The sequence below is a fragment of the Aspergillus tanneri genome (assembly GCF_003426965.1).
Source record: "Aspergillus tanneri strain NIH1004 chromosome Unknown AapTan_1_pilon_pilon_pilon, whole genome shotgun sequence".
Lineage (NCBI taxonomy): Eukaryota > Fungi > Ascomycota > Eurotiomycetes > Eurotiales > Aspergillaceae > Aspergillus > Aspergillus tanneri.
The window spans coordinates 5,418,231-5,445,264 of record NW_022984628.1 but is presented as its reverse complement, the minus strand read 5'-3'; the positions used below and the strand labels follow the sequence as shown (position 1 = coordinate 5,445,264).

The 27,034-nt window shown below is 45.2% G+C and overlaps 8 protein-coding genes across 8 annotated transcripts; 5 read left to right on the top strand and 3 right to left on the bottom strand.

The window, feature by feature from the left end:
• Window positions 1-3,311: 3,311 nt before the first annotated feature.
• ATNIH1004_003764 (GMC family oxidoreductase) lies at window positions 3,312-5,129 on the top strand (the record flags this gene model as incomplete). The annotated part of the gene is made up of 1 exon (XM_033568437.1): window positions 3,312-5,129. The coding sequence occupies one exon, from the start codon at window positions 3,312-3,314 to the stop codon at window positions 5,127-5,129; it is 1,818 nt and encodes a 605-aa protein (XP_033430432.1).
• A 798-nt stretch (window positions 5,130-5,927) lies between these two features.
• Window positions 5,928-7,376, top strand: ATNIH1004_003763 (uncharacterized protein; the record flags this gene model as incomplete). The annotated part of the gene is made up of 1 exon (XM_033568436.1): window positions 5,928-7,376. One exon carries the CDS (start codon window positions 5,928-5,930, stop codon window positions 7,374-7,376), a length of 1,449 nt encoding a protein of 482 aa, XP_033430431.1.
• A 1,968-nt stretch (window positions 7,377-9,344) lies between these two features.
• Window positions 9,345-10,310, bottom strand: ATNIH1004_003762 (SDR family oxidoreductase; the record flags this gene model as incomplete). The annotated part of the gene is made up of 3 exons (XM_033568435.1): window positions 9,345-9,407; window positions 9,460-9,809; window positions 9,872-10,310. The coding sequence occupies 3 exons, from the start codon at window positions 10,308-10,310 to the stop codon at window positions 9,345-9,347; spliced, it is 852 nt and encodes a 283-aa protein (XP_033430430.1).
• Window positions 10,311-11,201: 891 nt separating this feature from the next.
• ATNIH1004_003761 (uncharacterized protein) lies at window positions 11,202-11,636 on the bottom strand (the record flags this gene model as incomplete). Its single annotated transcript, XM_033568434.1, has 2 exons — window positions 11,202-11,287; window positions 11,354-11,636. The coding sequence occupies 2 exons, from the start codon at window positions 11,634-11,636 to the stop codon at window positions 11,202-11,204; spliced, it is 369 nt and encodes a 122-aa protein (XP_033430429.1).
• A 799-nt stretch (window positions 11,637-12,435) lies between these two features.
• ATNIH1004_003760 (GNAT family N-acetyltransferase) lies at window positions 12,436-13,155 on the top strand (the record flags this gene model as incomplete). Its single annotated transcript, XM_033568433.1, has 1 exon — window positions 12,436-13,155. One exon carries the CDS (start codon window positions 12,436-12,438, stop codon window positions 13,153-13,155), a length of 720 nt encoding a protein of 239 aa, XP_033430428.1.
• A 5,006-nt stretch (window positions 13,156-18,161) lies between these two features.
• ATNIH1004_003759 (FAD-binding oxidoreductase) lies at window positions 18,162-20,010 on the top strand (the record flags this gene model as incomplete). The annotated part of the gene is made up of 5 exons (XM_033568432.1): window positions 18,162-18,172; window positions 18,393-18,922; window positions 18,996-19,444; window positions 19,543-19,555; window positions 19,820-20,010. The coding sequence occupies 5 exons, from the start codon at window positions 18,162-18,164 to the stop codon at window positions 20,008-20,010; spliced, it is 1,194 nt and encodes a 397-aa protein (XP_033430427.1).
• A 660-nt stretch (window positions 20,011-20,670) lies between these two features.
• ATNIH1004_003758 (Gfo/Idh/MocA family protein) lies at window positions 20,671-22,016 on the bottom strand (the record flags this gene model as incomplete). The annotated part of the gene is made up of 3 exons (XM_033568431.1): window positions 20,671-21,659; window positions 21,711-21,844; window positions 21,901-22,016. 3 exons carry the CDS (start codon window positions 22,014-22,016, stop codon window positions 20,671-20,673), a joined length of 1,239 nt encoding a protein of 412 aa, XP_033430426.1.
• A 2,274-nt stretch (window positions 22,017-24,290) lies between these two features.
• ATNIH1004_003757 (uncharacterized protein) lies at window positions 24,291-26,534 on the top strand (the record flags this gene model as incomplete). Its single annotated transcript, XM_033568430.1, has 3 exons — window positions 24,291-24,321; window positions 24,650-25,344; window positions 26,085-26,534. The coding sequence occupies 3 exons, from the start codon at window positions 24,291-24,293 to the stop codon at window positions 26,532-26,534; spliced, it is 1,176 nt and encodes a 391-aa protein (XP_033430425.1).
• Window positions 26,535-27,034: the final 500 nt, after the last annotated feature.

The following is a 27,034-nucleotide window of genomic DNA, read 5'->3' as shown; positions in this document are numbered from 1 at the left end:
ACTTGTATAACGTTGATCAAGGCCCCATTCTTATCAACAATAACCGTTTTAGGAGCAGTTATCTTCTCTTTTCCATTCCATCCTGTTTGCAATCTCTCGTAGACGCTTTTCATCCACTGGATAACACGGAAAAATGAGCTGTTCTGCTCGCTAGTAATAAATGCAAATACAATAAAAATGTTTCGATTTGTCGCAGTCATTCCAGTAATACTCAGTGGCGGCATTTTATAGCGGCTGCTCTTTATAGGTACAGTCCATAGGATATATGGTTGCTTCGCAAGGAGCTGTAGTGTTTGCTTATGCATACAGAATAAATCTGTAACACGATTGTTTATATCTTGATGGCATTCCATTAACCACTTGCCCGAGTCTTTGACAGTGGTAAGAAGGGTTTGTATTGTATTCGTCCGTCAAGGAATTCCTTATGTAGGAGTTTAAAGCTATAAAGATCCTCAAGTTTTATACCGCAACCGGTGTCCTCTTAATGGAGATAATCAGGGATCTGATTTAAACTTTGAATGAATCTCATCGCCCCTAGCAAGAAGCCTCTGCCCGGCGGAGGGTTGGATGTGCTGAGATATCACTGGTTAGAGAATGAGAATACTATTTATTTAAAACGCTTAGAGTGAATACTCCATCACGCTGCGACACAGATATTTTAAACGAACAATCAAGTTTCCTTGTAGAGACTCTCCTATGGCCCTTGCTTTCGCTCTTGTGTTTCTTTCCTAAGTTACAATAAATATATATCGCACGCTTCTCTCCAGTCTTTAAGTCCTTTGTAGAAGCCTTCTCAATAACAGCAAAGTGGTTGTAAGCTGCAAAATGCTTGACAGCCTGTACAGTTTCATTAACACTGTTGTATTGACCGTCAATTGGTGGTAAGAGGATAGAATCAAAGGAGGGATATGGACGGTCCGCTAGAAGACCAAACAGGGTACTAGGATTAGGCAGCTTATCTTATCGAAAGAGTTATCAAAGACACCAGGAAGGATAAGGAGACCACAAAGGAAAATGTAAGGCAGACGGCATTTGAATGCAGCAAATCTAGCATGGTCTAATGCTGCTAAGTTGACCTCATAAGCAGCGTTACCTGGCTTGACTGGCCGGAACAAGCGGTCAATTCCATCTCTATATCTAGTCTATATACTTTGCCGGATTCAGCACTGCCTTATGGACGCTACCTATGCCCTTGTAGAAGAAGACTATCTCGCGTAATGCCACGTCCCGGAAATCTTGGCAACGAATGCTGGGACTGTCCAGAGTCAGGGGAGTTGACGTAGTGGCTCAGTATTTCCTCTCATCTATCGGTACTACTGGCATTTCATGCTAGGCTGACCGCTTGGGAAGGGAATTTCCCATGGGAAATCGGGATGGGATTCCCTTAAAATCGGGACGATTTTTTTAAAATTTTTGGGAAGAGAATATCCCATCCCATGCCAAGATGGGGCTACATGATACAAACGGGACGAGAATTCTTAGGTATATGGGAATGAGAACATCGCATCCAGATCCCATATACTTGGAATCCCTTCCCGAAAGGCTTGGCACGGGATGGGAATCAAAATTTAATTCCCACTGGGATTGTGGAACGGGACTTGAACCCTTCCGGGATCCCGAATCTGTCCCAACGGTTAGCCTATCTCTTGCAAGGTACTCAGTAGTGAACTTTATTACCCACTTAGGTGCCCAACCCTGATAACCTAATCTCAAAACACTCTGAAGTTAAAATATTTTATTCGTCTTTGCGCTGGTGGGGTCACTATCTATGGTCCATGCCTTCGAACCTTATAGGGATCCACGGCAGAGTATGCGGCTCGAAGCTAGTGTCGTGTATATGTGTTCCGAATGGCATTTTAGTTTATATTGTGAAACACACCGGATCTTGTTAAACCACCAGTCATTTCCCTCGTTCTTTATATGGATTTCGATAATAAGCTCCATAAGGATAACGGTTAGGAGGCGATATGTTTCCATTGGATATATTTAACCTAGTACTTTAAGGAATAAATTATGCTGGAGACCGATGATATTCCACTCTACTCTTAATCTGCCTGTCATTCAGTAGCCAATGATGTAAATGGCCCATATACTCTGTCTCCAGTAGGTCTAGTTAACTTATACAGTATTAGCATTAACCATAACATAATTTCCAATTATCTCAAAGTATGAGTGGATGAGTGAATATGGACCAATAAAAAGAATTAGGGTTCGGAAACCTACATCAATTATGCCCTGGTTCTACGAAATCTGAAAATTAAGTTGGAGCTAGAGTACCACAGGGGGATCTATCCTATCTGATCTCATGAACTATGTATTACATTCTTTCATTAAACAGGAGACATTAATTGACTTGCTTTTTATCCCTATTTGAACCTGATAATACACTTGTTTCTTTGGCATTTCCCACGAGGCGATTTACCAAGCCATTTGATGTATGTAATCTCTAGGTCTCCTACCGCTACCTATTGTGTGAAAATAAGTCTATGATTTAGGGGTCATGATCAGTTAAAATTGGCATTCCGCTTTGTCCTATTATGAGTTCAACAAAACCTGCCAAGGCGGTGATGTGACCAGGGAAACAACTAGTCAAACTTTTCTGTTAGAAACATTTGCTTAATTCACCGGACGACCAAAGCGGCGCTTACAAATAGGATTAACCGGCACAAATGGGAAATATACTCTGTTGCTGGTCAGGAACGTCTGAATTATGACGTGACACCTTCTAACTCTATTATTACTACCTAGTGTTTGAGGCTATCCCCCAACCCGGCCGCTAATTTATTTTAGCGGTCTTTTTGGTAATTTATGTAACTTATTTCCTCATTAGATTCTTTCTCTTATGGGCGTTTTCAATGCTAATGCATTTATTTTAGTTTGATCTGTAGCAGTAAAAATGCGCTAACGCCAGGGTTAGGAGACTGTTTGCGATAGATTGCGATAAGTCTACGCCTACTCCGTATCCTAGTAAGATGTTTCGATGTATTTAAGATACTCCGTAAGACTGGACAATTTCTTGGCACGGAGTCCACCAAGATGTTTTGAGATTCATCATGGGAGGTAGTAGTTTGCTGTAGTTTGCCGTAAATAGTGTATGGTATACTCAGGATTCTAGGAGCAGAAATGAGCATCTCTGGTGCTATGCCGAAACATCAATTGTAGTACAACCTGCTATATATAGACCCTGTAAAAGACCGCACAAGAAGGCTCAATGGTTTCATTTATGTCTACCTGAGAAAAATCCAAGTAACTCATTCTTTGATTCCTTTGTTTCTTCTTGCGCTTTGTTCCCTAACAATATCTCTTTCAATATGAAGTCTGCAATCTTCAGTTCCATTTTATTCACCTTCGCTGCGGCCAGGGACTACGCACTTGATAAACAATTCGACGTGCAGTCTAGTCTTCTTACTGATCCCAAGGAGGTCTCTGGAAAAACCTTCGACTATGTCATTGCTGGGGGAGGCTTGACGGGCCTGACTGTTGCAACCAAATTGACGGAGAATCCCAATATCGAGGTTCTGATCATTGAAAAAGGCTTCTATGAGTCTAACAGTGGAGCAATTATCGAAGATTTGAATGCCTATGGTGAGATCTTTGGCACGAATGTGGACCAAGCATACCAAACTGTCCCCCTTGCAATCAACAATCGCACGGAATTGATCAGGTCCGGAAACGGCCTGGGAGGGTCGACCTTAATCAACGGCGGTTCCTGGACCCGCCCAGACAAAGTTCAAATTGACTCATGGGAGAAAGTCTTTGGCAACGAGGGCTGGAATTGGGAGAATCTTGTCAAATACATGAAGAAAGCCGAAAACTCTCGCCCTCCAGATGAGGCCCAAGTTGCAGCTGGCCACTTTTATGATCCTTCCTGTCATGGAACAAATGGTACTGTACACGCAGGACCTCGTGATAACAGCAAACCCTGGTCTCCTATTATGAGAGCCCTCATGAACACTGTATCGGAGCGTGGCGTTCCAACTCAAGAGGACTTCCATTGTGGCCACCCTCGCGGGGTCTCCATGATCCCGAATGCTGTACACGAGGACCAGATTCGGTCAGACGCAGCACGTGAATGGCTTCTTCCAAACCACAAGCGCCCAAACCTCAAAGTATTGACTGGTCAGATGGTGGGAAAAGTCCTACTCAACAAGACTGAATCCGGAATTAAGGCTACTGGTGTGAACTATGGCACGCACAGGAATGTAAATTTTAACGTGTCTGTAAAGCATGAGGTATTACTTGCAGCTGGATCTGCAATCTCACCTTTAATTCTAGAGTGGTCTGGTATTGGCTTGGAGGATACCCTTGAAGCTGCTGGGGTTGAGCAGATTGTGGATCTCCCCGTTGGACTCAATATGCAGGACCAAACGACTACTACTGTTCGCTCAAATGCTCAGGCCTCTGGTGACGGTCAGGGTCAAGCAATCTACTTTGCCTCTTTCAACGAAACCTTTGGTGACTTTGCCTCTCAGGCTGCCGTGCTACTCAACTCCAAACTTGACCAATGGGCGGAGGAAACCGTTCTCAATGGCGGTTTCCACAATGTGACGGCTCTCAAGATCCAGTACGAGAACTACCGCGATTGGCTTCTCAACGAAGATGTTGCCTTCGCGGAGCTTTTTCTGGACACCATGGGGAAGATCAACTTTGACTTGTGGGACCTTATTCCCTTTACTCGCGGTTCTGTACATATACTTGCAAGCGATCCTTATCTCCACCGCTACGCCAACGATCCCAAGTTCTTCATCAACGAATTCGATGTGCTTGGCCAAGCCGCTGCCTCGAAGCTAGCCCGTGAGCTTTCCAACTCCGGTGATATGAAGAAATACTATGCGGGAGAGAACATGCCTGGCGATCAACTACCCTATGACGCCACCTTGGAGCAATGGTCAGATTATGTCAAGAAAAATTTCCGCGCCAATTGGCACGGGGTGAGTTCATGCTCAATGATGGCTAGGGAATTGGGAGGTGTTGTGGACTCCGCCGCCCGAGTTTATGATGTTGAAGGTCTTCGTGTCATTGATGGCTCCATCCCTCCGACTCAAGTGTCGTCGCACGTCATGACCGTTTTCTACGGTATGGCTCTGAAGATTGCTGATGCCATCTTGGCAGACTACTCCAAGAACTGACGGGCTTACGTCGTTGCAACAATCAATATACTTTGTCGTCAGCTTGTGATTCGATGTGAGCTTCAGAAGTAAGCCTAGTTCATCTGCACTGTTTGATTAGTCGATAGCACATGTTCGTGCTCGACATCGCCTATTCTATGTTATACGTTTCATAGTTAAATATTACAATATGTAAAACCATATACTAGATATCTAGACAGAGAACCTGTAACTGATGAAATTCCGCCACGCGCATGTGGGGCCAGCGAAACGCGGCCATAAAGCCAGGACAACAAGATCTACATAAACGTCGAGACAGCAAATGAAGACTCTTCCCGTGGTGGGTGGACAAGGGCTAGAACAAATATTACTAAGTCCACACTAATCTTAACGCTCAAGGACCCACTCATGGCAATGAGTCAAAAATAGAGACCGGTGAATACCAAGATGAGACGTCTAATTTTTTAAAGTTTCAGCCAAGCAACCAAGTATGTTTACCTGTGACAGGGGCAATCCCGCCAGGGTGAGACGGACAGAACCAGAGAAGAACTGAGTCTGCCGATCACTGCATACCATGAGGCTTAATGTTTTTAGAGTACTATAGGACTAGCCTATATAACTGACTTGCCTATATAATGGGTCTTTCTTCCCATTCAATTTATAGACATCAGTCTTTTGACACACAGAACATTCTCTACTCAACAGGCTCAGGCAGATAAAGGTACTACCACTGGGAGTTTTTTAATCTTACCATTGCATTCTTCTACCAGGTTCAGGAGCTAACTGGTGTCCCGTCGGGTACAGGCTCCTTTTTTCCAAATGGTTCCCCTCAGAGGTATGCGGTTGCCTCTTTTGTTATTGCTGCTGAACACAACATTTGGCTCGGCATACCACTGGTTCAACTGGCAGTATGAGGTCGGCTGCCAGTCTGATACATTTATTGCTCCGGCGGATGAAGCCGAGGTTGTCAGATTTTTGAAAGAGGAGTTCCCTGAGCAGTCCCACATCAAGGTCGTTGGAAATGGCCACGGCTTTGGAAACTTGACGACCTGCATCAACAAGGGCGCCACAAACAGAACCTCTCACATTGTCAGCCTTGCAAACTTGAAAAAGCTTCAGATCAACAAGGACATGACCGTCACCGTCGGTGCTGGCTGGGATGTCTATGATCTGGTAAATGAGCTGAAAAACCACAACCTCTCCTTCGACTACCTCGGCGCCATGCGCGTCCAGAACATTGTCGGTGCTATCAGTACTGGTACTCACGGCACTGGACAGGAGATCACCAACATGGCAACGCAGGTCGTTGCCCTCCGTGTTGTGGATGCCCGCGGCAATCTCAAGTCGATCAATGAATACAGCAACCCTGAAGAGCTGAAGGCTTTCCGGGTTAATCTTGGTGCCCTTGGTCTGATCACCGAGGTTACCCTCAAGGTTCAACCGACCCACTTCTTGAAGAAGACCACCAAGGTGCTGAATGCTACCACCGACTATAATCAGCTTTACACTGAAATCGCGGACCTGTATAAGGAGCATGACCGCATGACTGTCTGGGGTCCTCACTTCAATTGGGATGCTGAAGCTGAGGACTGGATAATTGAACCTACTTTCTTTGCCAGCTGGTGGGAACAAACCAACTACACTGGTACCGGCAACTGCACTCTCAACTACTGTGCCAATGGTTGTGGTGACTGCATCAAAGACTATATTTGCTATGATGAGACGAGTGATGCAGTATCCGCCCCTCCTCAGGGTATCTGCTCAAGCCAATTTTACGCTGAGATTGAACACTTCTTCCCAATGGAGCACTTCGTGGATGCCGCTGTTAACTACACCAAGTTCCAGCAGGCGCAGACCCCAAGAATGAAGGGCTTCGAGAACCAAAAGATGATCTTCCAGCTCCGTGCTCTCAAGGGCGATGATTCATATATGTCTCCTGCAAATACATATAACCTTGACTCGGACAGCAGCGGTGTCTTTGGCATTCTTGAGATTGACTGGATACAATCTGTAAACCATTGGGACACGTTATACAATAACCAGGAATTTGCCTATGAGTTCCAGGAGGAGTTTGGTGCCTTGTACAATGCTCGCTCCCATTGGAACAAGATGTCGCCCAACGACCCCAAACACACGTTGTCTGTCTTCCCCAAGCTGCCTCAGTTCCTGCAGATCCAGGAGCGTCAGGATCCTAACTGTCAATTCGTGAATGAGTTCTTAGTGAATCAGCTCGGTATTGACCGTTGTCGGGCTGCACTCAATCTATAGTATAGTGAGGGCTAGATAGTATTGGGCCTTTACACATTCCTTTCCTTTTTTTTTTTTTTTTTCTGGCTTCGTCTCCTCGTCGTGGCTAAACATCTTCGTATGATCTTTGCCATTTCATTCTCGCTGTTTTCTTACTATGGTGCTAGAACTCGATCTATCTGGCTTATCTAGATATGTTTGTTTATAGAAGACCTGAAATTTATTTGGTGTTTTCTCCTAGTCATTCTGTCTCCTAATATTATTACTCTGTGTTGATTGACCAGGAAGAAAGATTTCCCGCCTAGAGATTATAGAGGCTTCCATATCTAAGCAGATTAGAACAAGTAGAGAGGATACTTCTTTGCTGTCAACTAAGTCCCAAATTCTACACAATCTTATTAATACAGATAACTCAAGCGATGAAGGGCAAGCAGAAAATGCGACACCAAACTTCTTCTGTCACATATCCTTTCGCAACGACAGCTTATTACAACCTTGATGCCGGTACAGCGACCTATCAAGCTCTACGACTTTATAGCAATGAAATATGATAAAGCTCTTCGTACAGTCTAAATAGAAATGCTTTAAAAAGTAGATACTCACTCCAGGTTTTTTGTCACAACCAATTTCTGGTGCCTAGTAGGCCCTGGAAGAATCTGATGTAGAGCTGACTAGCTTATTCAGTGGCGGGGGAATTGAAATCTAGATATTTTGGAACAGGATTATCCCAAAACTTTCCTATTTACTTACTCTGGCATCAGCCCTACGAGGGTCCGCTCCAAGGTATGTACTTTACATACAAAATACGGTGCACAGTAGATCCCTTCTAATAAAGTATTCCTGCATAAGCAACTATGTAAACCAATATCTGCCCCGTAGTTAGTTACTATTTGTACTATTTCTTACTACGTGGTCCACCAATTATGCCAGTTACGTGAATCTGCGCCGATATTTTGATCATGGAGCAAGTCCTCCAAAGAAAGAGAGGCGTTTCTAAACTAGCTGCGGTCTGATGGTGAATTCCGGTACTTGGTTGCTAACTATAGAGACTATCGATTTGATCGAAAGTTGAACCTGGTCGTCTATGATTTCTAGAGGAAGAAAGTGTGGATCAGATTCAAGATCCCAAGAATCAAGAGCTCCTCGTACCATTAGAGCCGCCGTACCCTTACGAGCGAAGCGATCCTGCTTAGAGCATACCTATTTTGGACCATTTAATAGACCGAATGTGGAAATGGTCAATATCAAAGACAATGGCTTTGCTGAATTTAACGAAAAAGGCATCAGGCTCCACGATGGAATCGAATATGAGCTAGATGTGACTTGCATCGTCACTAGGTTCGATTTCCTACTGAAGGCATGACGAGCATGGGCTTGCGCAGCATTCATGGCACGACCCTTCTGGATGCGTGGAGATCCTGGGCCCTCACCTACGCCGGCATCACTTCAGTACATACCCGAATATGTTCCGTCTGTACTGTCTATATAGTCCAACGCTGCTCAACAATGGCCCAACCTTTATTGAGATTTAAGGCCGTTGGATTGCAAACGCAGTGAAACTGTTGGAGCGTCAAAGCATCAAATATATCGATCCGACCCCTGAGGTTGCGCGGTAATGGAAAGCCAGGATCCAGAAACTCGCCAACATCACACTCTTTACAATCATTCAGTTCCCCTATACGTGTGGTAGTATTCCTGGGAAATTCTAGGAGCCTGTGAATTATCCGGGAGATGTATGTGCTTATTCTCAAGACACTCGAGCTGTTCTGCTGGATTTTACGGGCTTCAACGTCGTCAGAGCTTAAGCTGGGGCATTGCTGTTGTTGCACAAATAAGTTACAGTGATTTAGGAATAGATATTTTTCCACACTCCATGAAAGAATACACAATTTCCACTATCATCGAGCGATCAACCATACAAATGATTAGCTGTCTACTCTCCCTGGGTGGCCATTCTGGTGAACCACTAAGCAGTCTTCCATACTTTCATCACTCGACCTTATTCTTTGCTGCCAACACATCCAGCCCCTTGCCTCGACAAACGTTTTTATCCTTCCTTCATATTAGAATCCATATATATTAATCATGGCAGCAGAGAACCTACAAGATAGGACCCCGGCACAAAGCTAGTCGCGAACTTGACCAACCCAGCATAAGACCCACACCAAATCTTCCCCGAGGCGCCACGGATTATTTCCTCGACGACCTTTCTGCAGTGTGTCATCAACTCGGTCCTTTCTCTGCCATCCTCCCCACGGGCGTGGGCAGCAATCTTGTCTTCAATCGGCTTGTACAGCGACGTATCAGGCAGCTGAAAGTCACCGAAGTGACTCTGGGCCATTGTTTTCACTGCGCCAGTGACGATGGAAAGCACTTGGACGTGAAAAGGGGCCAGTTCCAGACGAAGCGTCTCGGCGATGAGTTCCAACGAGCGCTTGGATGCAGCATAGACACCTGATATTCCAATATCAAAGTTAGTTCTTGTTATGAATTGGATACAGGACCTGGTAGAGTACCCATGTAAGGAGAATTAAGATGCCCCGCGATAGAAGTGATAAAGACAACAGTCCCGCGAGCCTTTATTAGAGATGGAGCAAATGCCTGCGTTAATGCCACCGGACCGAATACATTCGTCTCGTACAGCTGCCTCGCTTCATCTAAGTTCTCATCGAGAATCGGCATGTAATGGTTATGGCCCGCATTGTTGATCAGGCAGTCCAGTGTGCCGCCAGTATGTTTGGATACGGCTTCAGCTGCAGCGGCAATGTGGTCCTGATTGCATACATCAAGAGTTAGCAGGGTAACATCGGGGGTGTCTTGCAACAAGGTCATTTTTGCTGGGCTGCGAGCAGTCGCGAAGACATGATAGTTCCGTTGCTTAAAGACGAGGGCAAGGCCAGAGCCGATGCCGTTGTCACTGCAGCCAGTAATGAGGACTGATTTTTTAGAGGCCATATTGATGATAGTGATGGGTTGTGTGTGTGGAGGTGGGAGACCCGGGAAGAACGAAGTTGGTGTTGGGACAGTTACTGCATGCGGAAGGCAAGCAAGAGTGTCACGTCATAGTTCTACAATTGGTATCTAAAGCATCGCAACTAATATAGTTTTAATTATTAGGAATATTCGACACACTAATCCTACCTCACTTTTTATCTCCGCGCTTCGCTTAAGCTCATCTCATTATTTCAATCATGTCACGTCCTTCTCTCTACCCTACGCTAAGTTTTAATGCTGATTTCGTCGTTTTAAGCTTATCATTTTCCTCAGTTTACATCATCTCACATCCAGAAGCTTCTTTCGAGACGCTTTGACAAGAGAGGCTAACTCTCCCCGTAAAAATCCTATAGTGCGGTAGAGCAATTTCTCGCATGTAAGTACCGGTAATAAGGATAGAAAATATGTTAGGAACTATCATGTTAAGTATATCGAATGCGACAATCCAGTTTTCTCGTTTGTCACTTTTGGCAGTGTGTGGTATGCCTAAATGGTACCTTCTTTGTTCATTCTAAGCATAAGAGACGGTCATAACTTGATACAACGCAACACAGCACTACTTATGCAAGGTAGAGCTCTACCTGTAACCATGGGCTGTAGTATAGTCCCCTGTGATAATAATTATAACAGCTCACAAGATAAATAACTTGTGTGTCTTAAAGTTGACCAATTCTCATAGTTAATCCGCCACAGCAGGTCGTTTCCAAACCGATCGCCTTTCTTTTCCATCTTAGGATCTATGTGGATCCAACTGGCCTCAATCAATCTCTTCATAGCAGTATTACACGAAGGAGTTCTGACTTTGACTTCTGCTAACCCCAGCTCCTTAAGGCCGTAGTCAGTAACGGTCTTTTAAGGCCTCCGTACTAAACCCTTTTCTTCCTGCGGTCGGGATTCTCCATGGCCCCCCCCCGCGGTGCCCGCTCCGATAGACTCATCTTTAGAACTGTTATCTACAGTGCCGATACAACCCAGCCCTGTGATGCCAACAGGCTCTTCCTAACCACCCCTAGTGTCGAGGGTGATAAATTTCATATAATTCAAAAGGTCATTCATGGTGAGCCACCGGTGGCAGACAGACTCGCGCTCTTCGTCGCTGAGTGCGGCAACCGACAGATCATTCTTTGCATTTACTGGGTTTGCGAGCAGATCAACTAGTGCTTGGAGATCTATCACTTGGGGTACGTGGAACGCGAGGGGCATAGTCGTCGAGGGGAGGCCGTCCGCTGGATGGGTGAGGTCCCAAAGGTTGGTGTTGTGAGCGTAGAATGTGTCCTTGCTGGCCATGGTGATGGGATGGGAAAGGTTATCCTGATTGTAGCGATAAATGATCTGTTCTCGCAAGGAAATTTGATCAGTGGACAGAGAAGGGAACCACTGCCCTTTATATCTGGCATCATTCACCGGCGCGGGGCATCAGGGAGGAGCCCTAATCTCAAAAAAGAGTCTCTTGTTTGCAGGCTCGAGAACAACAACGCAATCATTGAAGATTTTGGAGACCTGGTGGCTGACACTATATGTTTAGTATTTTCTGGCAAAATTCACTTGAGCCAACAGCGTAACCTTCCGAATTTAAGAAGAGTGTATTCTAACGTAGGCAACCATAAAAGACAAAATATACTGCACTTCTAAGAGACAAATATAATACTATGATTTTAATGTAGGATGGGAAGTGCTTGTGGCTGTATTCAATTTCAACTGCAAATGGAATGACGAAACGATTTGCGTTTCTACCCTCTGCGCAAACGAGCCCAAATACAACCTCAGTGTAAAGGTCGGGTGGAACTACGATGTCTAAGATTTCCGTAGGCTAGGGCATACCACGCAAGGATGAAGAATACTCTGGTGTTAATTTTGTTAATATCCAATAATAAACGATAATAACCATGTTGGTTGGATATCCTGGGGCCAAAGACAAATTTCCCTTCCCCACATTATCGTTAGTCTCGGAATGCGATGCCATTTATGACTCATTGGAGTATCAACTGCTCAATATAACAGAATGCCACTCTTCCACGTTCTCTCTTATTATCTGGGCCAGAACATTCTACACTACTCCTTGAGTTATCCATAACTTATAACCACTATGACTCCACTAGGCCCACCAGTCTCCCAGCCCACAGCACTGAGACCATCATCCGCCGCGGTGCTCGAAGGACGCACAGTCCGCTTGATCAACCTCCGTCCTGAGCATGCAGACCATCTTTTCCCCCTTGTCGGGGGAAACGACGCGACCATAGCCTCACTCTGGACCTACATGCTGGATGGTCCATGGAACGACATCGAGGCATTCCGCAGCGCAGTAACCGCCAAGTCTAAGTTGACAGATCCATGCTTTTTCGCTATCCAGGATTCCTCTACGGGTCGTGTTTTGGGCCAGCTCTCACTCATGAACATTGTTCCCGAGCACCTGAGGGTCGAGATCGGTAGTGTACTATTCTCTCCGGCACTGCAGCGAACGACCGGCGCAACGGAGGCAGTCTACCTCCTTATACAGTATGCAGTCGAGATCCTTGGGTACCGTCGTGTGGAATGGAAGTGCAATGCCTTGAATCAGGCATCGCAAAATGCGGCTGTGAGGCTTGGGTTCTCGTTTGAGGGCGTCTTTCGGCAGCATATGGTTTTGAAAGGCAGGAGTAGAGATACGGCATGGTATTCGATCCTAAAGGAGGAATGGGAACAGAAGAATATCAAGAAGGCTTTGGAACTCTGGCTCCGGGAGGCTAATTTTGATGCGGAGGGAAGGCAGAAGAAAGGATTGGTAGAAATCAGGAAGGAGCTTGAAGACCTTACATCTAGCCATTAAGTCGTAGACTTATAGACCTCTTCCTTGAAGATGTATCTAGTAGCCTTGGTTTGTTATACTACCATAGTACAATACTGTTGATGTTGCTGAAGTTGTCAGGGCTGAACCCGTAGAACCTATAGGATAGGTTATGCACAAAACGGAATCGTTGAAGAAGGGAATAAAGGAAGAGGAAAATAAGTGGTAAAAAAAAAGGTGAAAGTCACGTGACACGGATCGAGGGCCAATGGGAAAAGGGACAGTAGGGACAGTAGGAAATAGGGACAACAGGGACAACAGGTATGATAGGGACATTAGCCCGAGAGGTCAAACGGGCTCCAGTCCTTCACAAAAGTAGTTAGAAGATACTTGCAACTTGATTTCTCTAGAAATTTCAGGCCAAGCCATAGATTTTAGCTTTTTTCTAGTAATATTTCTCAATTTTATACTATATAGATTTTTATACTATACCCTATTAGGAAGTGGATGGGAGTCGGGATCTTAGGTTAGGAAATGGGACGGGAAATGGGACTCATATTATTAAATTTTGGCAAAGGGATTAATTATCCCATCCCGATTTCCCATGAAAGGGGAATCCCTTCCCAATTTCTTGAGACGGGGTTCGGGACAACCCCCAGGATCCCATGGGAATATGGGACGGGACCAGACCCCCGCGATCCCGAATCCCTCCCATCGGCCAGCCTAGGAAGAAGGTATGTTGTGAGGCGCTAGGATAGCGGTGACTAGATAGTATATTGAAACTATCGTGCGATCTAGTATCGCATGGTGAGTATGTTGTTTTATCTCTAAGAGTGAGCGTAGACTAACGCTTCCTTATGTCTACGTATCGCTTAGCCCCTGAGTGTGATATATCAGATCGCTGCGGGTCTAGGATATCCGAAGGTGCCTTAGGCATCCTGATTTCCAACAACGAAGCTATATAGTTAATTTTTGGTGTTACGGAATCGCTGGGAAAGCTTTATTTGTCTTCCATGCGTATTTACAGTAATAGGTGCCTCTTCCACTTCTTCCACTTTTTTTATTAATATCTTCCTGTTCCTTTGCTGCAGCAGGCCCTGTAGCATTGGCCTATTTGGTGTCATTTTAATGTTGTATAGCAGCTTGCCATGGTTTCTATCTTTACAGGGCTTAAGATGCCCTGTGACGCACCATACTTTTCCTATGCTTGTTTTACCTATGCTTGCTAAATCCGTGGCTGTCCTGTGGTTTCCAATTTTATAGGGATCTCAATGCCCTGTGACACCACGGTTTCTATGCCGTGCTGTCCTGTGGTTTCTATTTTTACGGGGTTTTAGATGCCCTGTGAAGCACCACTTTTCCTATGTTTGCTAAATCCGTGGTAGTTGGGCGGTTTCCAATTTTATAGGAATTTCAATGCTCTGTGACCTACCATACTTTTCTATGCTTTATTAAATGTATGCTTACCTTGTGCTACATGCTTAATATTATCAATATTTGCTTTTATAACCACTTGAATATTAAGTACCCTTAATAAGCGCCCTTCATATCGACTCCTAATTTAACCATGCCGGCTAGCGAGGAGCACCTCTTGCAAGAGCTTGGACTTGACCAGTCAATCCTTTTATGTTACCTACCCTTAGTATCACCAGTAACCAACCATAACCAGTAACAACAATAGCTGGTAACCAAGCATTACCAGTAGCCAAGCATTCAGAGTCTCCCACCCCCGATATTGGGCTATCTTTTTTTCCCCTAAGCTAGAGAAGACAAACCTCACCACCTTTCCTTCAGAGTGTCATTTGTACAATACAATTCAGTTCGATGAAAGTACACCGCTGCCGTGTAAAATGTGGCCCTGTATAGAGAGTGGCGCCGCAAAAAGTTCGGTGCCGAATACTGAGTGACACCGCATAGAGAGTGACGCACAGAAAACTCGGCGCCGTATACTGAGAGGCCGCAGAGAGAGTGACGCCATAAAAAATTCGGCGCCGTATACTAAGAGACGCAGTATAGAGTATGAATTCCCTGTAATATAGCTTAATCCTTGATATTTATGCATAAATTGCTCCAGTTTAATATTATATATATAAAAAAAAGGACTGAAAAATCTAATATTAAGGGCCTAAAATTATATGTTAAATAAGGTGGATAAATAGCTAAAAAAATCCTATTTATATTATAGGAGTTAATAAACTTCAGAGTAATATAGTGAATGAGAGACTTTTCTTCTTCGCTTCCTTTTCTTCTTCGCTCTTTCCGCTGCGCTCCCTCACTTTCATGGGGAAAGGGGGTACTACCGTGTCCCCGGCGCGTCTCACCACGCGTTCCGCCTCGCGTTCCAATGCTAATGAGAAATATCAGAATAAGGATTAAGCTGACAGTAGAGGTCTATATCTAGATTCTATAATCATGGCATCTAGGCCGGGACCCTGAAAATACCAAGCTCCATCTAATAGCAGCAGCTTATATCTAGGCTTTATAATCATGGCGCCTAGGCCGAAGCTCTGAAAATGCCTAGCATCGGGAATCATTAATACTGGCTTGACAGGACAGACGCGGTTGTCGGTTAATATAGGTGCTTTATAAATGTATATTAGCTTAAGGTGTATCGCCATTAGCAGTAGCTTATATCTAGGTATTATAATAGTGGCACCTAGGCCGAAGCTTATAAAATGCAATGGGGTGATTAATATAAGGGCTTTAATTCCACGGCTTCATGGAAACCGAGCCCCCTAAAGCTTCCCAAGCAGACCTGGTCAACCATTATCCAGCTAAAGCCAGGGCATGGCTATTTCAGATCCTATCTAGTTCGAACACCTAACTATGATAGTGATATATGCACATCGTGCCGCAGTGACAAGCGCCAAACTCCGCACTACCTACTTTTTCAGTGCCAGGCATTTAGGGATATTAGAAAAGGGTCTATAGAGACCCTAGACAAAAAAGACCGAAATCTGCCTTATCTGTTTACGAAGAAAGCAGGGCAAGAACAACTGGTCAAATTCCTGAAGGAAACCGGGATCGCCACTAGAAAGTGGCTCCTGGATCCCTAAGGAAAACAAAAACAAAAGAAAAAAGGAAAAACAGCAAAAACAGCAAAAAGAATTGGAATTTCTCATGGTTTAACCCCTTTTATAAGGTCCTCCCTACTCCTAGAATGTCATACTGCTTATTCATGTTTGATTTTACCCACTATGTACGTATCTGTTTGTTAGTTCAAATCCTACCACCCAGGGGTGGTAGGTAGAGCATGCATAGTCTCTGACTGAAAAATGCTCTATAATATGGAATAATAATAATAATAGTGAATGAGAGGGAAATGGTAGTAGAACTTCGAAGGAGTAGGTCAAGTAGGCACTCTTAGACAGCTCAGAAGTTGTGGGCTCTGAGCCCACAAGTTCCCGGTAGGAGAGAAGACAACATTCCCCTTACGCAGGTGTGCTCCGTGGTCTGTAAGAAGGTTGTTAATTGTCTATTACCTCTTCGAACGAGGATTTAAGATAATGTTGGAAGCGATTGCTTATTCTATTGAATGTGTGGCCGGGTGGCCGCTACTAGTTAACGTACTTCACGGCCGTCCCATCCACTTCCACTGCAACACAAGGAATTTAAAGCTTTTCAACTACCAACATCACTGAACTATACTAATTGAAAAACAAAATTAAATAGTTATTTACTAGGCAACTTCTTATAGTATGTCCAATAGTCCCACAACCACCACAGCGTGGTGGACCTCGCGGGCGAGGTATAGATATAGCCCCATTAAGCTACTCATTAAGCTGCATATCTAGCTGCTCATCAATCTGCTCAACACAATCCTGACCAACTTGCAGTAATCAAAAGATTTCAGTCCCGATAGTAGCTTGCCTCTTTGCTCTTTTTTTTTTTTTTTTTTCACCGCTTGTTCTCTTCCCGTACAGCCTTTATTTCTTCTCGAAGTAGGTTTGTATCCATTGCCATCTGCGCTGCCTTTTCAAGATGTTGAAAATGAGACTGGACTGCTAGAAAGAGTTCTTTTCTTTTGAAGACTTCTTTGTAGTTTGCGGGCTTGTGATTAAGCTGACGAGAGTTGTGAGATGTTTGAAAAGCAGAGGAGATTGAACTTTCAACCATGGTGGTGTTGGTGTACGTAGTTGAAAGGTAATCTTCTCAAGAACCCGGTCTTTATTAATATGGTTTAAGACCAGCTCCTTATATGAAAGTGTGCTAAATAAAATGGACTTCCTTAATCAATTCAATGAGTGTCAATGGCAGTTAAGAAACGTTCAGTTAGAACTGGGCCAATAGCTTTATTAAGCACCTCCCCGACAACTACAGTCATATTATACAGAAGCCAATGAAGGCAGAACAAATGGATTCTAAAATGTTGCTAATAATAATTAAGTTTTTTTTTTTTTCATATCACGAATATGCTCTGACATTTTCAATCTTTTGGACGCCAATGGGCTGTCCCTTGAACTAAGGAGCAACACGAGTTATAGAGAAGTGGAGAGCAGTAGAGAGCACTGTAGATAGGGGGAGGTCAATAGACTGAAGCTCTTTGATTGAATACTAACGTACCGCTGCAGGGCCTCATTGGCGCAGTTCGAGCCGCTTGTCGGATATTCGGTCGATTCCGAATAGGAAATAGAGTACTATTGGTAAGACAGTCTGAAATGATTTAAGCTGATAAAGCTCTTCTTGATTATACTGATTTGTATAATGATTCTTGTGTTGCTTATCTTGGTCGTGTTTACGAAACTTTGTTTTACTCCTCGTCATCACAGAAATCCTGGCCACGTACAGCCATATTTGACATCACTCCAGGCGTGAACTGCATTCTTAATAGGGCTAATTGCGGGTACTAGCTTTATATTCTTTATCTTTTTTCTTCGTGCACTGACAACGCCCCTGCCATTTCACACAGGCTGGGATTAGTCGCGACTGTCCATCTAATATCCAACCAGCTATGGAGCTGGCCACAGCTGGTGCAGTAATGTATACCTAGCAGTTAGGGCCACTTGAATGTACAATAGTGTGACACAAGCCATAGTGGTTCTGACTGCATGCCCACAGTGTAAGAGCCCCGAATCAGGTCATGGTTTTCGGCGGACTCGGCAATATTCCTAAGAATAGGTGTTGCTCTTCGGTCATTAATGACTCATCAAAGCGAGATTGCTCAGACATCAGGCCTAAGGGGTCACTTTGCAATTACAAATTCATATGGAATAATATATTATCGTATCGTGATAGACAATAATTCTACTCTCAAAATTCCTAAACGCTACGGTAACAAGTACGGCTCTCATGTCCTGGCTTATTAAACCGCTTATCCAACTTCTGGGGTTGCTTCCCCTGGCCACAGTTGTGTTTGCCAGTAGTAATATCTGTGATATCCTCAATTACCAGATCCCAGGCCGAGTCTCGTACTCAGACGACTTGGCCTACACTGCGTCAGTGTCATCCTATTACTCCGGATTCGAGAGAGCCCTGAGGCCCAGCTGCATCTTCAGGCCAAGTACCACGGCTGAAGTTTCAGAATTTGTCCAGCTCGTCAGCGTAAATGCCACTACGAAGTGGTCGCTGCCTCAATTTGCCGTCAGGGGTGGGGGTCACACCCTGTTCACCGGAGCGGCAAATATTAATGGGAGCGTTACAGTGGACATGCGTTCTATGAACTCCCTGGCTCTTAGTGACGACCATAAAATTGCCTCCGTAGGTGGCGGCAGTATCTTCAGTGATTTTTATCCCCGGCTTGTGCCACATAATCTCTCAGTGATGGGAGGACGAGTTCCAGGAATCGGGGTCGGTGGATTCACGACCAGAGGTTAGTGAGCCTCGTGTTTCCCTACTATAGAAATCTCTGAACGAAGAGCACTTACTTACTATCCCCCTTTCAGGAGGTTTGAACTTTCTGTCGCGGGAGCACGGGTTCTCTTGTGATAACATATACGGATACGAGGTGGTTCTTGCGAATGGATCAGTCATCTATGCGAGCGCAAGCTCCAACTACGACCTCTGGCTTGCTCTCAAGGGCGGCTCGAACAACTTCGGAATAGTCACCCGCTTTGACCTCGCGACCTTTCCACAGGGGCTTATGTGGGGAGGCATGATTCTGTTTAACTATACAGACAGTATCGTGGACCACCAAGCCCAAGATTTCAGCAATTTTATGGATCCCACCAACTTCGACAGTGCAGCAGACATGGCGGTTATTCTTAACTTCGAGGACGGCAGCTTCTCTATTGGGAACTTTCTTTTCTATACGAAACCAGTCGCCAATCCCCCTGTTTATCAGCCGTTTACGTCCTTGCCGTCCCCGATTTTTGACAACTTGGGCTTCAATAACGTGAGTGGTATGGTGACTAAATTTGGAGATTCCCATCAAGGTTGAATCGGTATGGAGTCCATGCCTTGTGTTTGGGCTTAAGCTTACTAATTGACCAGTGTAACCGAGTTCGTATGCTCCTTCAAGAATGCTAATGCGACGATATACAGACGACTCTTCAGGATATGGAAAGATGGATGCAATTCATTGGCTGGGATTGAGGGACTGCAAGTCCAATACTTGGTTCAGCCTCAACCTGTCACGAACGGCACAAACTCCCTTGGTCAGGCAGCCGGCGAGACAGACATTGTGATTGGACTCGTTACGGTCGCTTATGACCATGCATCGGATGACAACACAGCTCTGAATGGCCTCCGGACCATGGTCAATGCACAGGTGGCGATCTTGCAGAGAGCTGGACTCTATATATACCTTTCAAGTATCTGAACTATGCAGACAAGTCCCAGGACCCGTTTAGTAGTTATGGAGAGGCAAACAAGGCTCATCTTATCGCTGTCGGTAAGCGGTATGATCCCAATGAGCTGTTTCAGAAAGGGCTTCCTGGGGGCTTCAAACTCTTTGCGTAAGAGTTGGGCATCGAGAATCATATGCCATTTGGCCGCTTAAGATGGGAAGAGAAAGGGGATAAATTTGATCTCTTCGTCTTTACTATGTCGACTTCTCTATATTCCAACCTTTTCTTCCTATCCTCACTATTATACAGCCTTATACAGTTGCATGCATCCAAGGTACCATTCACTAGTGTCGCCTTCCCTTTGATCCTAAATTGGTAGAGCCAACGTCGTCCATAAGATTTGGCCCTGAGTGTAGACCAGGGACCTGTTTGCTAGGCGCTTTCGCACGGAATCAGGCTGCTGCTGGTGAACGAAACAAGCCTAGTTACTACCATTATGAGACTCTTGGCTAGTTGCTTCTTTCACTGAGTCTTGATCAAGATAAATATGTGTGCCTTTTTCCATGCCTGGGGTTTGCTCGTTACTGGAGAAGTACGCATCTTAGGATAAAAATTGCCACTCCTATTTTGTGGTCGAGCATAGCTGATACCAGACAGTTCAAATAGAGTAAGTTACAAAACATAAAGTGTAATCAGGAAGGTAAAGCTTTAAATAGAACCAGTGGGTTACCACAATTAAGTACTCCAGAACAATCGTTACAAGACCCAGGTCATGTACAAACAACGGAAACAACCGAAGTTGTCCTTGGTCATGAAAGTCTTCGGCAGTAGACTATTTAAACGAACTGGTGGGTCGGGGACCGAGTCCACTCTTTCCATACGCCATGTCCAACATCTTCATCTGGGCGATGGAGTCGGTTCCACTGATCCAGTGTTGAGTTTTCCGGCCCTTGACACGATTGACGAATTGTTCCAACTGGTGTCGATAAGACATCCAATATGGTTCACCGGGGAGGTCCGCAAATTCACCACCTGCTTCCTTAAAAGTGTATGCTTTGTGGTAGGTTTTCTCCTCCCACCTCCGGAATACCTTGCCCGTGTCTCGGCTGCGGATCTCATAAACATCTTTGATATCGATCCGATGCCAGAAGACCCCGTGCACAAAGCCGTGGAGAGTCAGCTCTCGACGTTGAGCCTTGAGCTGCGATTCAGGGAGGCTCTCATCCGCCACGATGATCTCCTTGTTGGTTACGGTGACATGAGATGGCGTCCAGTACGTGGGCCCTTTCAAAGTACTCGTTGCCTCACCAATCCCGCCGTTTGGGAAACGAAATTTAGCTTGGAAGTCATAGTCACATTTGTTATGGATCCCATCGGTGTAAGCGTGCACCTGGCAGCTGAGACATTCCTCAGGCTCAGCATCAAAGAACAGCCGCAGCGCGGCAAAATTGTAAGTCCCCATCGCCATCATACTACCACCCGACAGCTTGTGGTTGAAGTGGATGTCGTCCTTGCTGGTTCCCCACCAAGGAATCATTGAGACAGCGTTCACGTGTGCAACATTGGCCGGGTTGATCAAAGAGCGGAAGTACGACCAGGCCGGGAAGAAGCGACTGTGGAAAGCTTCCAGTAGGACGGGCCCATCGGGCTGAGACAACTCAGGCAGGTTGAATAGGACCTCCGCCTCCGTCGAGTTTGAGACAGAAGGCTTCTCAAGTAGGACATGCTTGCCGGCGCGAATGGCACGGACTGCCCATTCATAATGGAGGCTGTTTGGAAGGGGGATGAAGACACAGTCGATGTTGGGGTCGTTGAGAATATCTAGTCGCATCAGCAGGCAGTCAGTCGGCTTTGCCGTTGGCGATAACTCACCCTCGTATGAGTCTCTGACTTCGGGAATGCTGTGAGATTTAGCAAAAGCCTCCGCCTTCTCACGATCGCGAGCCGACACCGCCTGAACAATGACTTCTGGATGAGACTTGGATGGAGTAATTAGAGCAAGGGGTCTGCATTTATATGTCAATGGGCTTAGTCCTCGAGCATGTAGATAACCCTCACATACGCGATGTTGGCAGCTCCTAATATGCCAAATTTGAGAGCATCTCCACGCTTGGCAGGCTGTTGCGGCGGACTGAACGCCTGGTAGATTCGACCGACCATGGATACCAGAGATCCCATGATGTTGCTCGCTCACAGAGTCAGTACATCAGTACACCTAGCAATAAAGATGATACCTTCATTAACTCACCTTACTGCTAATATAACATGCTCCGGCTGCGGGTTGGTTAAGGTCGACGACGGATGCGGGGAAGGAAAATACTAGATAAGAGTGACGACCTGAACGGGCATTTGCTGAGTCAGTAACCGCCGACTTTCGTGCTAGACCATCGGGATTGGGTATGGATGGATAATTGGAACTGTACCTTGTAGCCTAAGATAGCTGGCCAGGATCACCTTGGGTAACTTTCAAGCGAAAATACGGTAACCATTATTACCATTGCGCTAGGGGAATGCCATGATACATCACACAGTCATATCGCGATCAACGAAGTGCTTACGGAGTACTCAGTACAGTTTGCTTATTCCGTTATAATAGTTCAATCCGTCGCGAGACCACAAAAGCCAAGAAAAGATCTGGTCTCCACAAGATCGACTCCATCCCAGCTGATTAAGGGTTGACCTGAAACCCGCTCGTTCCGTCCCGCGGGCGATGCTGTAAAGAGTTTCGGCCACAGTATGTCTTAGGCCACACACGGCCGGGACTCGGGAGTCCTAAAAAGGGATAGTCTATATTTATGAGCCCTAATCTTAGATTAGAATGATTTGTTTTACACCCCATATAAACTAGTAATTTATTTTATTTTAGAGCACAAATAAAACTTAAGAAATGCTTATTAATTACCTCTTGAATACTTTTCCATTAAACCAAAAAAAGATGTCTAGTACTGATATTTCTCCTTCTGTTGAAAAGACTCTAGAGACCTTACCTCCTTTACCAGTCGGCGAGAAGTTTTGGTGCTCATTTTAAAGTAGTTGAAGGTACCTGCCTGGATAAGTATCTTCCTACTTGTTACCCTTTCCAAATAATACTAAAATAGTGGGATACACGATAATTTTTTTTTTCTCTAGAAGAAAGGAACACTGTAGGGCGGGTTTCTTCAGGCCACACCGAAACCTCTCAGTTTTTTCACATAAAAAATGCCAATATCATGTAAACTTTATGTGGCTTGAGGCAAATATTCTGTCAATGTGAGCCGCGTTCTCGTAGGGAAGCAGAAGCAATGAAGACGGCTCACTGGCTGTCACTTGCGTCGCCGCCTGGCAGACCCTCTCTCTCTCTTTGTCTCTCCTGTCTCTCCTGTTCTAGGATTCAATATATCGTCGAATCTGCCCTAGATGCAACTTTCTGACCTCGCCCTACGGATGACCTGGTCCATTGGAGGTGACGATTGCTGTCCCTCTGTGGAATCTCCCTCGCTATGATCCATGTCATTCGCCCAGTGTTTTCTCGCAAAGCATGATTTATGTTGCTGCATAAATCAATACGGCCAGTTTTCGGAGACCCGTGGTGATGGCGTTGAAGAATTCGTATAACTCTTTTGTAGAATCGTGTTGGTTAACTGATAGTAGAGACGAGTCGTAGATTAAGTGGCTGACGCGTACATTTACTATCTCGACTGTTGATCCTGGCCCTGAGGCGATTGTAGTTTTGTCTCCAAATTCTCGTGCGAGTCGAGCTACCTTTGGGCATGTCTCAGAATGGTTTCTTTCCTCGTAAACCTGCACAGCGTTTGGAATAAGCTCTTCTTCCGATTTATATGTTGGTTTCATGTTGTAAATGACACGAATGGGTCTAATTACAAACAAGCTGAAATTGAATGTTCCGATTTCTTTCTGGGTTGCAATCTGGGGCCTGCTTTCTTTGAAGAAGTACGCGTCCACGCTCCAGCCGGCCGTTTTACCCGGTGAACTACTTTTTTTTTTTTCGCGGGGGGGAATCAGATGAGGTAGAAGAGAGGGCGGCTCCACTCTAGCAGGGCTAATCCCTATATAATTAGAGGGTAATATTTTAGCTCAAAATATTTTATAAACTACAACGTGCTCGGTCGGTTGGCCCGGTAGATCGCCTAATTAGGCCTGGAGACCTGACACGACATTTGCCCCACCTCAAGGTGACCTGATTCCTGAGATATCTGCTGCCGCCTTAGTTACTGTAGACTAGCTTTAGCCTCATTGATCTTAACCTCCCGGGCTCCCGATATCTGCCGTAGCGTCTCTGGTCAGGTTACATCGGGCGTTGAAATGTACGGAGTACGGAATTCATATCAATTTTACAAGCAACAGACAGTTAAACCGCTTCCTTACATTACAAGTGTCGAACTGGGAGATTCGCTTCAGATAATTCGACAGCTTGTACTTCCGTAATTTGATAACCTAGCAGCCTCTGACACCATGGATATAAGTGGTCTGAATACTTTAAATCGTTCCCCTAGGTACCCCATTCCATCTTTTTTTCCTCTCCAATACATACATCATAATGGCAACAATTAACGCCTCCCCGGCGACAATCGTGTGATCGATGTCACGGACAGAAGCTGCGATGCACCCGTTCGGGCAATAGTGACACGGGTGCCTGTATTCGGTGCCTCCGCCAAGGCGCCCAATGCGTGTATAGCTCTAGCTTGCCCAAAGGCCGCCCCTAGTATGTATCGCTTGGCCGACCTATCCTCAGACTCATCCAATCCTCCACCTCCAACTGTACGGCGGGACCGGCCTCGGCTAAAACCCCCACGTTAATACATCCAACGCAGATTTCAATGTCAATCTCAGGGCCACCACCGCAAAAAATTCCGATTACGACGCCACGGTTGCGACGGAAATATCACACGGTACCGGTAAAAAAGCCAAACCCACCCCCGACACGGATACCAATGCAAGATCAGGTGCAGACTCAAACATGGACTTGCATGGCACAGCGAATCTGGGTTCAGTTTTCCCAGTATCAGTGGATAACTCAATCGCCATGTGGTCATGCGTTTCGCAGTCGAATTTGCACGAAATGGAGAGAGATGGCAATGAGCAGGACTGGACATCAAGCATATTTAACCTCACCAGCCAGCAGATGGACGCCGGCTTGGCTTTTCTCGACACAGTACCAGGTCTCTTGCCATGGGAGAATGGTGATTGCTCCTGTCTATGGAGCGAACTCGTCAAGACAACAACCGACAGCGGCAGTGACATGATAGGCGACAAGAATAGTCCTGACGTCTGCATTTCGCAGTTGTCTCAACTCAGCAATCGCCTCTCCTCACTATATCGTTGGAGTTGCGCTATTGCGGACAATGCTGAGTCGCCCTTTCGATCTGGAGACCCAAGCCAAGCACATCAAAGCTCCCTTATCAATGATGCCGCGTTCAAGTTAGTGGCATCATGGTTGGTACTCGTCTCTGCGGATATGAACATTTTCCCTTGTATGGACCACAAGACAAGCGGAAGCTACCAGGGGGTGAGTGCAATATTGTGAAATTTTCATGTATCTAGTAGTTGAGTTGTGAAAGTGGAAGGCGGCTAACCTAACAAGGTATCCCGGATAGGTCATGCATGCATAAGAGGAGATTAGTTGTTAATAACAAAGTACTATTTAAAAATTTCATAACTAATCAGCCCAGAATATAAATATAGAACTGTTCTCAGATTCTTGTCTCCTGTCCTTGCCTACTAATATAACACAACTCTCTTCAGTCAATAGTGTTTCTATCTTCTTGAAGGAGCCCTTAAATCGTGAAGCCTAGTCTAACGACCAGACAAAACGACGGAAGCAAACAACTGTGTGGGCTATGAACCAGACATTAAAATCCACGGAGGTAACGATAGACTTTCTTATCTTTCTAATTCAATATAAAAATAAAATAAATATATAAATAATAAAAACGTTTGCTAACATCCTTTGATTGGACAAGATTGCTATTGCCCAGAGATAGCCGAAAAAGTTATAAACACACCCATATTTTAGATTTCATATTTCCTCCCGAGTCTGGAAAAAATTACCCGGATGTAATCCACTTGGTTGGCGGAATCATACCTTCTCCGCAAGGGAAAAATGATGTCTTGTATGCTCACGGCTACATTCCTGACAATGTCGCAAGACGTATTGGAGACTGTGGGCTTCCGGTAACGATTACAGCCAGTAAAGTGTATAGCTACTACTGTGGCTATACACCATTTGCTCATGGGTTTACTTTCCAGTCCGCTGTAATCAATGGAATTGCCCATCAGCTCTCCTTCGAAGATCCTGCCCATTGCCAGGAAGAGATCACGGAGAAGGATGAAAAGAATGAAAAGGTATGGGCGCTAAAGAAAATTGTTCAGGGAATGCTCCCAGGACAATGGGAGAATACTCGGCGTCCGTATAAGAATGAAGAAGTTGCGCGGGTTCATGTTCTTCGAGTCGACATTAATCCCAACGAATCTCACGTGCACTCGCGCCTAGGTGTTTTTGGCTATGAAGCAAAATGGGAAAAGGCCACTAGAAAAGACTATTGGGAGTGGGCGATTCCGCTCTGGGAGACATACGGTGATCTGATTCCGGGGAAAACCGATATACCTCCTCCCCAACATTTAAACGGCCTTTTCTACGAGAGAAACAAAGGAAATAAAGAGAAAGCAGAAACGGAGGCCAAAAGACCGGTACCGTGATTCACCGCCACACTCTGAGACGAAGAACTAGAGGGATGCATTTCCTCCTTATTACTCCACGGAAACCCCTCACAACCTGAACATTTGTTAGGAGCTCTGAGAAGCACGACAGCCAGATCCTTAGCTAAGATGCTTAGTCAGGTGCGAAGTGTTTTATATTTGCACCTTCGGGCCTGAACTCTTGAAGGTCAGCGATTAGTTCTGCAATATACGTTGTCCTATCTTCCCTCCCATATATATACTCCCATTCGTATATAGCGCATCATTCAGCTCGTAACTGACCCCACACATAACAATATTGGTTCTGGTAACAGTGTTATTTGTGCCTGTCTGCGCCTGTCTTTACAAATAATTGTGTCCCTTTCACATCTCTATAATAATGCGTTCGATAGTACTTCAATTGAGTCTAGATATAAGCAGGGTCTGCATCCTTACACAACGTTAGCAGCTACAATAGATCCATTAATGTGTGGGTAGTGAAAAGAGCAAGTGTCATGATT